General features: G+C 37.5%; 1 protein-coding gene across 7 annotated transcripts in view; it reads left to right on the forward strand.

Annotated features, from left to right (window-relative positions):
* VPS13D (vacuolar protein sorting 13 homolog D) overlaps nt 1–15720 on the forward strand; it is a 109496-nt gene that overhangs the window by 66235 nt on the left and 27541 nt on the right. For all 7 annotated transcript variants that reach the window (XR_007507343.1, XM_049811046.1, XM_049811075.1 and 4 more), the window contains 2 exons: nt 940–1074; nt 1407–1574. Coding sequence is in view for 6 of the 7 variants with exons in the window: in XM_049811046.1 (XP_049667003.1) it covers nt 940–1074; nt 1407–1574 (303 nt within the window). In the remaining variant the exon portion in view is untranslated. The remainder of the gene's footprint in view (nt 1–939; nt 1075–1406; nt 1575–15720) is intronic.

Below are 15720 nucleotides of genomic sequence, written 5' to 3' on the forward strand. Positions count from 1 at the left end.
ACTGAAAAAATAAATAGGTCCTTTCTTACTTGCATACTTAAATCAGACCTGTAATTTACCTTAATTGCCTGCAGATGGCAGAAAAACTCATATTACTTACTACCAAGTATGCTTAGTGATTAGTGTAGAATGATATAACAGGAGTATCAGGCTTCTTGCTTTCTTCACATTTTCTGATATTGGTGACTGTGCAGATGCCCTTATCAAGACCTGAAATAGAAGGGATCTCTTTCATAAAAGATTAGTTTTCTTGTTAAATTTTTCCAAAATTATTTTATTTATATTTATGTATATATATGTATAGCTTATCCACCTTAAATATGTTTTTTTAATGTATAGATTGTACAGGTTATAGATGGCCCATGGGCTAATTACTGTATTAGTTTCCTTCCTTGAAAATAATTGAAAAAGCTGGTTTAAAGAATTTCAGTACAACACATAACATTAAGAAATGAGCCTCAGGCTTGCAGGAAATTATGTATGTTGTTCCAGCTCATCCTGACATTTAATCCCTTCATAAAACTTCAGCAGAGTGGAAAATACCCAGTTTTGTCCTCACTAAGTATGAAGAAAATTAATTTAGGGTTCGGTTTAATTGAACATTAGATCAATTACAGCGAAGTGCTAGGCATGAAATCTTAAACACATTTTGTTTTGAAATATTCCTATCAACTGTAGGAAACAGATTGCATTGAGGGGGTGTTTAATGACTATCTAGTTATTGAAGAAATGCAGTTCTAATAATTGATCATTGCTTACAAGTAAAAGGTTTATGGAGTGATTGCCCTCTGTATCAAAGCGTCTACATGGCAGTGGCAAACTACTCTAGCTGCTTCAGATAATTTTGGTTTGTTACCCATTTAAAGATTTATTCATTTGGGTGCTGTGTATGACAAATAGAGATGAAAATTAAGGTAGTAATATCTTTTATTTAATTAGGCATTGAAAAGCACGCTGGGATTTCCTCTAATCCGATTTGAAGATGCTGTGATTAATCTGGATCCTTTCACTAGGGTCCATCCATATGAAACTCAGGAGTTTATCATGAATGACATTCTGAAACACTTTCAAGAGGTAAGTGTCATACAGATTTTACTGTGGCAAAGGCTGAACTTCTCAAGTTCTCTACTGAGGGTGCAGGAACTCTTTCTTGACTATTTACTTATTGCTTCTTTGGTGTGTGGAGAAATAGCATCACGTGCTTCTAAGAATGCACTGAATTTTAAGATGAAAATATTGTTGATCTTACTGGTATTTCTGTGTTAATTTCTTCAGTAAAACTACCTGGTTTTGTATATGCTTTTGCTGTGGGTGGGACTTTTTTTTTTTTTTCTCCCTTTTAATCAACCTTGCTGGCGTTAATGTGATCCATAAGTGATATTTCATTATTCCTGTTGATTTTGCAGGAGCTGCTTAGTCAAGCAGCAAGGATTCTAGGTTCTGTGGATTTCCTTGGCAACCCTATGGGTCTTTTGAATGATGTTTCAGAAGGTGTTACTGGACTTATAAAATACGGCAATGTTGGTGGTCTCATAAGAAATGTCACACATGGAGTATCAAACTCTGCTGCGAAGGTAATAATTATGATATTGAAGTCTGCTAAAACAATAAGCAAAAAATAGTTAGTAAGCAAGTCAAATAGAATTATTGACCATCTCTAAATAGCTATATGTCCTGTTTGTTTTGTAAAAATTGTGTTTGTAGTGTAGATATTTTTTTTTAAATGCTTTATATATACACTGCAGGGATGCCAGAAACCCTGCAGGAGTCAATGAAAGCACTCAAGGCTTTATTATTGATATACATATTTTTCGCAAATTGAATGCAGTAGTTAACCGAAGTGAGAACTAAAATGTTACTCAAGTGTGGCATCATCTCCTGTATGCAAATGAACAAAGTTATATTATGTTATTTATAGAATTTATATAGAGAGAACACTAGAGAAATTTGGAGTATTTAAAGGTTTATTTAGTATAACAGGATCTGTTAACTTTTGTTTTTGAAAAGCTGATGTGAATGTCAATTATTATGCTAATGCTTGAGTTTGGGGGGTTTTTTCAATGCCACATAGCACCAAACTAAGGAATTCCTAGATTGCTACACATTTATCTTTAGTTTAATTCCAAAGTCTCTGCATGGTGAATGTTCTTTTGTTCTTCTGATAACGATTGAGAGAATTCAATTATATCAGTGTTATCATTGAAAATAACTATCTTCAGTGCCTGAGAGAGGTGTGATCTGACACAGCAGCCAAAAATAGGCAGTGGTTTTGATCATGGTCCATACTGTGCTTGATACTGAACAAACATATGTTTGTTTGGATAAAAAAAATCCTGAAATATTCTCATTATGTACAGTGTGTCAACACGTACTGTGAATGAACTTTATGATCATGGGTAGAATTGGAATAATCCTTTCTCGACCTAAGAAGGAGACACCTAAGGGCGTGTTGTTAAGATTTGTTTTTGTGAAAATTCTTTACTTCCTATTATTTTTATTTTCCAAACTGGTAGGTTTGTCCGTGTGTATTATCATGGTTCATCCTTTCACAGCCTATTCCACTTATCTGTATACAAGGAAACCTACTTTTTATCCCCACATTAGTGGGAAAAGGTAATTCAGAAGATGAGAAAGGTGAAATGTAGAGCTTGCATAATTACAGATGGTTCAGGACTAAAGTTCTCAAACCTAGTTAAACTGCCACAGAGATCCCCAGTCCATCACCAAGTGCATATTTGTGAGCATATCTAACCCAGATAGTTGAACCACGAGGAAAGGTAAAATCTGCCTTCTATATCATAATTATCTTGTGGCCAGCATTAGCCCATTTGGGACAATTTCAAGAAATTCAGACAAAATACCATGTGTTGATGTTCCTGTCTTCATCAGCACTGCAAATACAAGCTTATCTAAGCAATCTGTAGACTTACTGAGCTTCTGTAAGGCAGTATCCATCTGTGCAAATAAGTATTTTTGTCCATACTTTCTGCTTGTGGTTCTAGTCTCTTGTGACCCATCCACTCCACCCAATAGAGTATGTTTCTTTAGAGTTTCCTTTCTATAAAGTGTTGTTTCCTCATTGCAGTCACATCTGCAGCAACAGTCTCATAAATCTTTCTTTAAAAGGCACGAGCCTTCCTACGTTTCCCACAAGGGCAAGGTCATTCTTTGAACTTTGGAGTCATTTGTAACCAAGGGTTTTGTGAAGGAAGATTTTCAAAGGCAGAAAGGCAGTTGGATGCTGAACTCCTTTCAAAATTCAACAGGAGCTGAGTGCCTGCTTCCCATTTATACCTTTGAAAATCACCCCATGTACTATTTATCTGTCTTCCCAGGTATTTTTTTTTCTTTCTCCTTGATATATCCGAAACGTCTGCAATGCAAGTCTCACACAGTTCCCTTTTAAAAACTTTTTATATGGATTATGTATTTGTCCTTTCAGAACAAGGAGAGAATTGTATCTTTTAGGAAGGCTTAATAGTACGTTACTGAATTCCTTGATTAATCCTCTTTCCAAAGAATGCATCTGAATTCTGCTACAGAGAAGATCACAGTAAAAAAGGCTCAAATAATCAGGATAAATTCTTCCCTATATGTTGCACTGCTTTTAGGCATCTAAATCTGCTAGAAAACTAAGTCAGGAGTGTCCATGTATATAAAAAAACCTATATTTCAAGTACAATTTGTGACACATTATGTACATGGTACAATGTAGAACTTTGTCTTTTACTCCTTTCTACTATCGTGTGTGTGCCTTATGATTGTGTCTGGGAGATGTGAAGTTTTGGTAAAGGGAAAAAAAAAGGGGGGGGGGATTCCAATTACTCAAGAAAAACCTCACTGAAACACTAGATCATTTTCATCTTGCTAACAGTGCTCTCTGTAAGGAAAGTATTTTAAAGTATATTTTCACTGCATAACTCTTCACCTGATTCAGCTGTGCCATAGAGGTCCTCATCTTTGCAGATTATTCTGTGGAGCTGATAATCAGTGCAGCTGAATACTAGATGAGCCTGTGTTCTGCATAGAAACTGATGGCTGGGAAAAATATCCATTTTGGTTGTTTTGAGTATGTGACTTTTAAAGCATCTTAAATAAAAATCTATCCTAGATTTTAAGACGAGTTAGCTTTTAAGGTGTGAGTAGATGGTAAGTGAACTTTAATACTATAATCATCACTTTAAAAGTAACACTGCTTGACTGAATTGAAAAGTAAGCTATTTGAGTTGTATCTGGTTTTGTCATTTTATTGCTTTTCTATTTTATAGTTCTGTTGATTATCCCTGTAATGGCTTTTCCATGCATTTCAGAACACGCAGTGGGTAATGCCTTCTTTCAAGTGGAGAGCTGCAGTGTATTTAAGTTGGCACAAAACCTTAGGTTAAATAAAGTTCACTACAGACAGTTTTGTAGTTTTTATCCCTTGGAGACTCCGAGTTCTGTATTTTAAAAAGTTCTTTGATCCTAAATATAGACACCTGAGGGAATTTCATTCCCTCTGAATGGAGGCTTCTATAGTTGCCATATGCGTAGAAATGTCTTGGATTCTTGGCATCCATGCTTTTTTTTTTTTTTTTTTTTTTTTTTATTTCCCCTGTTAGGCATGATAATACTAAATCCTAAATTCCTGTTTCAGAGGTGTTTCAATTAGAAGTTAATATTGAACACTGAAATTAGCATCCAAACACAAATGTTCTGTAGCTTGTGTTCTCCAAATGGAAAATTAAGTGTGGTTGTATCTATTACTGGCAAATAGGTGTTGTGCTGACATAATGAAATTCCTGGTAGTAAAGGATTGAAAAGATTAACCAGCTTGTCAGTACTGTATTTCATTTGACTGATTCTTTCAACCCTTATAAGGAATTCTGTTACCTTTTATCAATTATGAGCATGTAGTAACATAGTTGTTATGACTCTGTAGCTAGGCGTAGTTTCTGGAGATACCTATATTGGATGGAAATAATGGTTGTGTCCCTCCCCGAAAAAATAATTTAATTAACTTCTTGAAAGTGCTTAATTTTAATATTGAACTTTGAAGTGTCCAGTGAGAAATTGAATTAGGAAAGTAAACAATCAGCCAGAGTTGCATTTCCTTGTTAGGTTTTTGTGGAAGCTTGCAGAGTTCTGAGAGGCAGGCTTCCTTAGGCTTGGGAGCAGGCACCTGAGGTGCCAAAACTTACATATAGAGGAATTGCAACAGATTGTATTGTGGGTGTTTGTTTTCTTTTACAGCTGAGGAAGAGGCACAAAGGAACTTATGCCCTGGACTTTCATTCCATGTATTTTATTTTAATTCAGTTCAGAGTGATGGCAGAGGTGTTTAAGTGCTTAACAGAGATAGGAAGAGGGGTAGAGTGTTGGAACCAGATAAGAAAATTGTAAGACTATTTAATAAGGATACAAATATTGCTCCAGGTGACTGACATGGAGGCATTTGTAGAAAAGGAGTATGAAAGCAACATGAAGGGAAATAGGAGTTTTAACCCTCGTTGCAAGATAAATCAAAGCAGAATCTCAAGTGGTTGGCAGTGACAGGAAAATAAAGATGACTGAATGGAAAATGAAGAGGATGTAATAAAGGGATTATTTAAAAACAAATCATGAACAAGTGTTTGACTTGTATGAACGTTAACCCTAACAAAACTGGCAATAAATAAGATGAGAAGTGGATATAGCAGAGCACAGAAGGTAGGTACAACTTAAGCAGGTTCTACCCAGGAACAGACAGAAATGTTTCTAAAGCAATCACAGCTGGTGGTTCCCTTTTGTTTAAAGTTTCTTAGTTTATGTAACCAACCACTCTTACTTGATACCATTCAGAAGCAAGAACAACTGGCATTCTTGCATCTTTGGAGACACTGTGTTCAGTAGTTCTAGGAATATTAGATCAAAATGCAACTCAAGTAGCTGAAAAAAAAATCGTATCTTGGTGACAGGGAGCTTCTGGCAAAAGCCTTTGTATATGAAGCCTGAGAAAGAAGTACATGGTGGCATTTTCCTCAGGAGAGCGTTAAACAAAATAGTCAACTGATAATATAGAAAGATCATGGTGGCATTCAGGTTCTGATTTTCCTAACGTTCTATATTTTCACAATTTTCTTTTGACTCTCTGTTCTTCTGTTTCACTGTTAACAGCAGAATGTGTTATGATTACTGGCAGGAAAATGAGGGAGGCTGGAATACATGTCATCTTTCTGGGCAGCTTTACAGATTTGAATTTGGGTTTTGCTTCGGGAAAGGTGATGGTCATCCTTTACGAGGGTAGTCTAGGTATTGAAGTTGTGGGATTTAGCAGCAATTGCCATAAATAGTTTTTTCTGTTCCTAGAAGTTCAGGTTCAGGTCAAATGCAGCAACTTTCCCTCTGTTTTGTTTAGTGTAATCTTAAGATTTTTCTCCTTGTCTTTTCCCCAGTATTGTGTAGGGGTACTGCAGCTTGATCAGGTAGTGCATCCAGGTGGCACTCCAGATTATCTTCAGTTTAACTTGAATTTCATTCAAAGATTAGCAGTTCATGTGCAGGTTCAAGTGCTGAGCAGTGAGAATCTGAAGATGTGCAGATTATGAGATGGAAAGTAATTGAAATTTCCAGGCAGAAATTTTCAGTGCTGGGAGGAGCATTATAGATGAGGCCGTTTCCCCATTTCCTGGCAGTTTTAAAAGACAGCAAGTTTTATGGCCAATTAGTGACAATCAGAAGCCATGGAAAGTGTCACTTTTTATGTGCAGAACATCTGGTATCTGTAGTCAGTATCTTTGAAAGAGGTTTGGGGATAAAGGATTGTCTTTGAGAAGTTTGAAGTCTTATTTTGTTCTTCCTGTTTTTTATTTGTACCATGGGATAAATTGTGTGTGGCCAGCATCCTGGTTGAAAGTTTTCTTCACAATTCAGGTTAAATTCAGCCTTTCTTTTACAAAGCTTCTTATACAGAGTGTTTGTGAACATGCTTTGACTACAGTGTGGAGATGTGGGCATGGGTAGGATCAAACAAAAATGGTGATGTATTCTGTGGGAAGAACTGGTTTCATCTGGACTTAACGTGCACATTCAGAATCAAACTGACACATCGGTGGTAGCTTTGAATGAGGCTTTTCCAGGAGAAATTTTTCAGTCGACGATGAGAATCCTGCAGCAGTGCAACAACTGCAAACAGGGAGATGCTTAGCTGTATATAGAAATCTACAAGTGACCATCTTGACAATTAAAAAAAAAAGGGGGGGGTGGTTAGAAAGCTTTATGTTTTACACCTGCTCTAGAGCTTTATTTTGAAGGGTTTTACCAGCTGATTTTCTTGCAAAATAAATACAGTGTTCCTGTTTTGCTGACTCATTGCAGAATTAAGTGAAAAAAGGAGAATTGAAAATGTGGTATGCAAAATGTTGCCAAATCATAAACCGTGAAATTAGAAATAAACATTTATCATAGACATGAAATGAAATGTGATCTTAACCTACAGTTTTTGAATGGTTAGCACGTCATGAAAATAGGCACATATATCCCATATATCACCATTAGCATCTGAAGGAGAAGAAAATGGGGTGTAGGTTTGAAATTAATGACTTCAGTCTTGACGAAAGGCTAACTACACCTCCCAGATGTATATATAAAGTTATATAGTTGTGTAGAATATGCTAAACAGTACAGATTTAAACTTGGAATTCCTTGGCTTTGTATCCCTGAGGAGGGAAAACAGTATTTTTATGTCCACAGGAGATGGGCAGGATACCTTCCGAAGCTGTAACAATAGATGATTGGCATCAGTTCAACAGATCCGAACGCCTCATCCCTCAAATTGTTGTTTGCTGTTTACACTGTACACATGATGGTGGGCGGAATTAATGTGTTTGCATTAGGTTTTCTTCAAAAATCTTATGGAACACAGAAAACCTGAGGGTTTTTAAATAGGAGGTTCTTTCAGATCCCCAGTTTGGTCACAGGTGACCATGGCAGAAAATGAAACTGGCTGGAAAGAGTCTGACTGCTGGGGTGTATTGCCGGAAGGAAATGTCCTGTGAAAATAAAAATCAACAGAGTCGGTAAAGAGTATGTTAAAAAGCAAGCTTCATCAGCCGCCCTCTGAATATGTTGTTGTTACATTTTAACTTAAGGAACTGGGCTCTTCAGCGTTTTTCTCAGGTTTTTAGTACATGGAGGGGTTTTTAAGGAGGGGGGTGAAGGAGGGCAAATAATTCCATTCCCAAAAAATAAACAAACAGGAAGACCCTAAAGCTTCGTAAGAGTTAAAGTGGGGGGGGAGGGGAATTATCTGTTAAGAGTATTAGTTGTTTAATAAAGCGCAGTTGTCCTCCAGATGAACCCGCCAGTGACTCTGCAATTGGGGTCATTCCAAGTTCATGCTGTGGACTTTTGACTGCCTTCTGTGTCTGTGAAAACAGCCGGCAGTTCCTGCAGGGATCACTCATTCAACCCTGTAACACAAAACTATTGCCAACGGGCACCTGCTGGGGCAGCTTCCCAGGAGGTCCCGGAGGGAAGGTGCCCACCTCCACGGGCGGCTGGGGAGAGGAACGCCACGGGGGGGGGGGGGGGGGCTCCCCTGGGATACCCACCTCATCGGACATCCCTACCGGGGGGCTTCGCGGATTAGCCGGCCAACATGCCGCTGTCAGGATGCATTAGGAAGCTTAGTTAATGATGGGATGTGAGCTAATTAAAGCTCCTTTACTTGAGCTCTGTGACATAAATAGGGGTGGAGAACACTGCACAGCATCTCAAGAAACGTACGGTTGTTCAGTGGGAAAAGCCGTTGCCTCCTCTTGGTTGTCAGTAATTTAGAGAGGGTCAAAGTTTACGTCTCTCTCAAACCGAGAAGCTGATTATAGCGGTTTGCTGATTTAGAGTTTTGTAAATTAAGAGTGTGTCAGTTCTATTCATAGTTCCACTACACGTTTCTCTCTGCACAATTTGACTTGGTTATAAATGCATTTTGGGCTTAGCCTGAACCATCCTTTCTGTTTAGGATTGTATTTAACAGTTGACCTGGGTGTGTATTAATGTGTAAAGGAAAGCATAGGAGTCTGTGGCATATAAATTTAACTGAATTGAGAAACTTTCCTGCTTAAATATCTGAGTAATTCTTAAGAGACTGACAGAAGCCGTGGTAAAAGTGTTTTGTGGAACAACTTCAGATAGCTCGTCCTTTTAAATCTGACAAATAAACAGCTGCTATTTTTTAAACATACTTAAAGCATTTCATTTTTTAGTCCCAGTATAATGCACAGTTGACCACAGTGATGTGAAGGGAGGAAGCTGTGTTGTCTGTCTGCTTTCTGATGTCCAGTTTGTAAAATTAAGTATGTAGTGCTTCCATTCCATAACTATGCATGTATTGATTAGTAAAGAAGCTGTTCTAAAAGTTATTTTTATGCTAAGTTGAGAAATGTATTAAATATCAATCTTGAGACATTGCAGTCAAAGCAAGGAAACTTGGGCTGAAGGATTTGCCAGACAACTTTCTCTCTCCCACTGCACCTAGTCATTATGTATATCCAAGAATACTGCTTGTCTTTTTTCTCTTTACACTTTCAAAATAGTAAGAGTAAGACCTGAGAATGGCTAAGTGCTCTAAAATTTTTTCTAACCATAAATCCTAGCAGCATGTATATATGTCTGCTTAGCCTAAAACATGTACGCTGTGAAGATTTTTGCCTCCATATAGCAAAATAAACGCTTCATTTTGAACTGTTGTATTTTACTATCAGAAGTCAGCATAAAAATTGGCTTCCTCTAAAACACCTGTAACAGGTTGGAAAGATGTAGGAAATAAAGGTGATTTTTAGTGATACTGCTAGAAGGCAAGTAACCACAGGGGATTAAACTGAGAGATATGTATTAAACATTTAGACATAGTCCATTGTATTTAATCACTTGGCTGAACAGTACTTCCAAAACTTCTGTTCAGCAGGGAAGGGAGTGGATGTGGGGGTGTTTGTGTTTTTTTGTTTTTTTTGTTTTTTAAAAAAGAAGAAAAAAAAGCACAACTCAAAAGACAGTAGCCTTTAGTTTCTAATGCTATCGGTCTACTTGAGTTTATTATATAATTTATATATGTGTCTTATGTTGACTGTTTCGATATATATAAAATAAGCATTGACATTTTATTTTAAATGCATTTAGATAGTATCTGAAGAAACATCATTGTTTCATGGTAAAAAGCTTATTAGTGTTTTTTTTAAAAACTTGTAAAAATAATGTTCTGAGTAAAACATTTTGTATTATATAAGAATATACATTTCAGGGCAGGGGGGGTGTCAGTGTTTTCCAGCTAATATGTATTGTGTATATATTTATTAGGGTTTTATTGTTAGGTACATGGTATGCACTGATTTGAGATGTTTATCCCTTTCAAGCCATCTGTGCTGTGATGCCTCTTGCTTCTGTTGGTAGTACATGAGAAAAAAGGTAAATGTCAAGGTAGCAGAGGGGAGGAAAATGGTGTTCCAAAACCAGTGTTCCTGCTTAGGGCTGTAAGGAAGAATGTATTTAACAGAACTCATATTCAGAAACCTGATAATCACGGTTCTTTCTTTACCTATACACCCTTTGTTTCCTGCGATAACCAGCTCTTCTCTTTCACATGGACAGTTACTGTATTTATGGGAGTTACTGTTGAAACTGTGGAATGACTTTTAATCATCATGACTAGGGATTTTCATGTTTTGGAAAATGTAAGGGTGTGTGTGAGAACTGAAGATGACATAATTCTCAGTTTACATTAGACTTTTTCTAACTTAAATAAATTTTAACTATTCTTTCCTACCTTGCTGAAATAACATACTTAAATCTGTGCTTTGGTCTCTGAGAACCAGGTTTTATTATTGGAGATAAAAGTATGAACATCATCAATGTGTGGTGTTCAAGGTTTTTTGGAAAGGTGGTGGTTTGGGGCGAGAGCTGAATGGAGTTCAACAAAGAATTCCTTTTTAAATGAGTTCTGCAAAGCAAAGATGAGAACTGAGTAAACCCTGTGATTTCTAATTTAAATGCAGTTCGTTGTGAGGTTTGGACAGAAGTTATAACTGACCTGTATATAATTTCATCGCTTTCTCCCTTAAAATTCTACCTTGGCATGTTCTACTTTGCTCAGTCAATAATATTTGTAAATGTACCATTCTCTGATGCTAGAATTACAATGGAATGTTTGGACTAAAGTCATAATTGTGTATTTATCCTTTTGGGATGTCCTTAGAGAACCAGGCAGTGCCAAGAGCTTAAAAGGACTTTAAAAGATTACTTAAACCTTATTTCCATGCTGTGTGCTTCATGCATCTGGCTTAGAGGGAACATGCAGTACAAAGTCTAGAATTAGTTTTCATTTGCTTTGAATTCTTCTTGTGCCCCATAAGCCTTATTGTTTGGCACCAGCTTTGATTCACAAACACTGTATATGGGTGGTTTTGTTTCTCTTCTGTTGCTTGAAACAGCAAAGGATACATAGTCAGTGGTAAAAGTTTTTGTGGCAAAACTCCCTTAATTTTCGGGCCTTTAAAAAGAAAAACACACCCAAAACCCCTCCCAAACCTGAGTAGATTAGTTTCTTGTACAGATAGTATTTCAACTGCTTTTGCAGATCTTGGTTGGTAGATTGTATTGATTGGTGACACTATGTAAAGGTAAAACAAGAAAAGGTAAGTCATCTGTTCACTTGAGTCTACAGAGGAGGCTAAGGCCAGTGTGCCCCAGGCTTATGGAAGGGTAATAATATTTTCAATAATCACAAAGTGCTGAGAGTGGTTTACATGTTGTCCCAAGGATAACTGTTCACAGTAGCATAATGTACTGGAATTTGGCGGGAAGTGTGAAAGTCCTTGTATTTCGTTCTCCTCGGGAGGATCAGTTTATGTTAGACCACATAGGCTTAAGTTAATGAAGTAGCGGGTCATATTTTCTGCTTGCAGTATGTTACCGGTTGGTAGCTTCACATCATATATGAACCAGTGTGGGATGAAAACCAGGGAGCAAGGGTCTGTAGAATGTAGACCTGGAAGAAAAGGTCAGTGTCCCTCCGTAGAGGGGTAATCCCAGAAGTACCATCTGCTTTGGGGACAAAAGGAGAGCAGAAAGAGGGTATCTGTGACTGAAGGTGGATGAATGTTCAGATGACTGGAGCTTTTTGGAGAGGTTCTCCTTTTTTGGTCCAGGCAGAATGGATAAGGCATTAAACAAAGCATATTAATGATAAGTTGAAATATTTTTGGTACCTGAAATGACAGGACTTTTACTTAATAGTCTGGAAAACCCATACTTCGCTTTGTTTGGAGGTGCCAGGTTGACAAGTAAAATACCCTCCTTACACGTACCTAATATGTAGACTGGCTTCATTCAGTAACACTGTGCTGCCTTTTGGGAAGGAAGCAGGTAACTTAGCTGATACTGATGTATCGTGTTGCAATTCTGTTTCAAGGAAAAGGATATCTGAAATGGAGAAAAATGCAGAGATGGAAGACAGAGTTACTAATTTCTTTTTTTTTAATTGGCAAGTAGACAAAGAACTCATTACGAAAATTAGGATAGAGAAGGAGGGGGACTGGTTTTTAGAAGTCCCTTGATTAGCTTCATGTTTGTTCCACAGGCTGCTGTATTTAGTTATATTGGCGTTTACATGGTCTTACATAGGCTTTGAAGTTATCAGGTCACACCTTATTAACAAAAGCTAAGGAAGACAAGGGTGGATCACGCTTTTGTTGTCACCTTTGTTTATCTGGAGACTATTTTCTGCATGACTGGGTTAACAGCTCAGTAAGCCACCATCACTGCTCTTCCACAAGTCTGAATATCTTAATCTCAGTATCCAATATTGCACTTCTTGAAGGAGGCATCTAAAAGCAAGGTATTTGGGGGGAAAAAGGCAAGTCTGCTGTTGTGCTTTAACTTGTTCAAATCTCCCTTCAAAGTTTAAGCTGGACTTAAACTGCTTAAATTTCCTATGCTTACTCAAGTTTCTGATCCTGAAGTAACTTGACACTGCTAAGTAACTTTTTTGTAATACAATGATTGTAATCTACGTAGACGGGCGTAAGGTGTTGTGCGGGTGTTTCGTTGGTTGTTTTGGGGGTTTTTTTAATGTTGGAAATCTTTATTTTTCCTTTTTTTTGTATAAAGGTAGATACAGTCCTGTTTGCTGACATAGGCTTCAGAAACCATTTCAGGGGGACTATTTCTGAGATGCACAGAAAAGGATGGTTAAAAATTTGTGATACCCGGCAGTTATTTCACTCACATGGTATTATCTACATTGGGTAATACAAGAGATGACGTAGGTCTTGTTCAGATCATGAATCAGGATAAAGCTGACGCTGCAGTCTGAATCTGCATTGCTAACACGAATCTAAACTTCACAGCAGAAAATGGCAGAGTCGCTCACTTGCCTAGCAGACCTTAACCTGACTTGCTAATGCCTGTGAAATGTCTCAGTTGTTTTATCTTCACTGGCGTTTTACCTCTCATTGGCAAATTTGATCACGTTATGTTCTGTACCTCAGAGGAGGAAAAGTGCCGCAATAGTTCGGAAGGGACCTATTCACATTCATGTGTGTTCGTTGAGGTAATCCATTGTTTAGGTACAAATGGTACAGATGCCTACAAAAGTTTGGCTTTAGTCTTTGTTAAATGAGGCCAGAAAACAAACAGTACCCGGGGAAGGGGGGGGAGGAGGTGTGTCAAAAAGTAATTCAACATGAAGTTCATGTTTTGTAATTAACGTGTGTTGAGTTTAGCTTTTGTCACCTGAGTCAGGGCAAAATGGAAATATTTCATGGGACATTTGGTACATTAGAATCCTAAAATTTCTATTTAATGTTCTATTTACGGCTGTAATTCAGTGTTACTTTCTAAACAACACCAAGAAAAATGTCCCCGTTTAACTTTAGTTTTACAGTTAATGGAGACTGACTTTCAAACTGTGTGCATGTAATGTTTTTTTTCTTTCTTACTAAGAGAATAATTTACTATTACATTAAAATTCTTTCTATACACTAAATCAAAATTGTTATTGACTATTAGGCGTCAGATTCTGCTTCACAGAGGAAGGAAAATCTGAGGAAAGACTGGATTGTAATCATCAGGAAAGCTGGTATAGTGGAGCCGGCCAATTTAAGCAGGCAGGGAAGGGGGGGAAGCTGAAGCTGTCAGAAGAGCTTACCAATTTTGATCAATATTAATAAGTTGGTTTATCCTTGCTGGCTGGTTGTCTGATCACACACTAATGTAACTTACAAAATGCGTTCTTGAAAAATCATTTTCAGGCCTTGACAGATTCCTTAATGAGGTTTGAATTTTGAAGGCCTATTGAGCCTTTTAATTTTTATAGCGACTACTCTAATCCTCTTAAAGCAAAGTATTTGTCCAGGAGAAAAACCCAACCTTAAACACGGCTAATAGACAGCTTCAGGTTGGTTTGTATTTCTAGGTTAATTTTTAAAAAAATAACATCTACATTAAGTTCACAAAGAGGTCAGAAGTAGTTCAGTCGGTGATCACTATGCTCTGTTTAGTGTCCATATGATCAAGTCACAAGAAGGGTCATGGGATTTAATTTTTGTTCATGTTGTTAAAGTCAGCTTGTTTAGATAATTGGAGCCACTGGTCTAGTTTGTCTTTGAGCTGGAGAGACGTCTCTAAAACTAGGACATCATGTCATTAGTGAAAAAGAAACGTAGTCTTGGAAGAAATGACAGAAAAAGGAGAGAAACTTAACCATTGCATCAACCACATAAATTAACTGTTGGTCTATTTCTTTTTTAATCTTTAGTGTATTAGAATCAGAATTTCATACCAGGTTTTAGTTGTCTTCTGTTGCATACCTTAATCCCAGAGGTTTTTTGAATATAACTAATACGGACGCAAAGGAGATGGTACATGCAACAAAACTAAGCTGAGCAGTGGAAAGGGCCGTGTCCCTATACAGTTCTTAAACAATGAAATACTTGTCATAGAGGAGCTGTCATCATGCAGGACGGCAAGGATTTCACCGTTGCTGCAGCCATCGGGTATCTTTGACATTCCTGGGGCAGCTGGTACATTCCCCAGCCCTAGTCTAAGACACAACAAAGCATTAAATTATCTTTCCTTTGGGGGGGAGGAAGTTTGTTTATTGAAAGGAGAAGATTGTAAGAATGCTGATGCTAGTTGAGGGAGGTACAGATGACCAACTACACATAACCAAAAACCAGCTAGTTTTTGGAGGTTATTCCAGGAAAATGCCTGCTAGGAGGCCTTTTCTATAATAATATCTTTTAATATGAGGTAAGGTTTCAGGGGTTTTGTCTCCTTTTCTTGCTTCCCTCCACCAGGCTTCTGTTTTATATCTGATTACGTCAAACTAAAGGTCAACAGATCAAAATAGATCTTTTTTTATTTGGTGCTTTTTCATTGACTCGTACTCGGTAACAGTCAGAGTTCTCAGAACAAATCCTGTTTGGACTTAAATGTCCTAATGTCCTCTTTTATCTGTAAGTACCTCTCAAGTCTTCCCCCATACTGTTAAAGGTAAGTGCAAGGGGTAAAAAAGCTCCATACACAGGTTTAGGGTTCCCCTTAGACTTTTGGTTTAGGGTGTATAGTACTTGTGGACAGTTACCAACATAGCTGGCTTTCAGCGGATGCCCCCGTGTGCTGAAATGAATGTGGCGTGGCTCCCCCACCAACTCTTTTCACAATAGAGCCATTTCTACATTGTGTTACTAAAAAGAATTTAATTAA

Source organism: Accipiter gentilis, chromosome 1 (assembly GCF_929443795.1).
Source record: "Accipiter gentilis chromosome 1, bAccGen1.1, whole genome shotgun sequence".
Taxonomy (NCBI): domain Eukaryota; kingdom Metazoa; phylum Chordata; class Aves; order Accipitriformes; family Accipitridae; genus Astur; species Astur gentilis.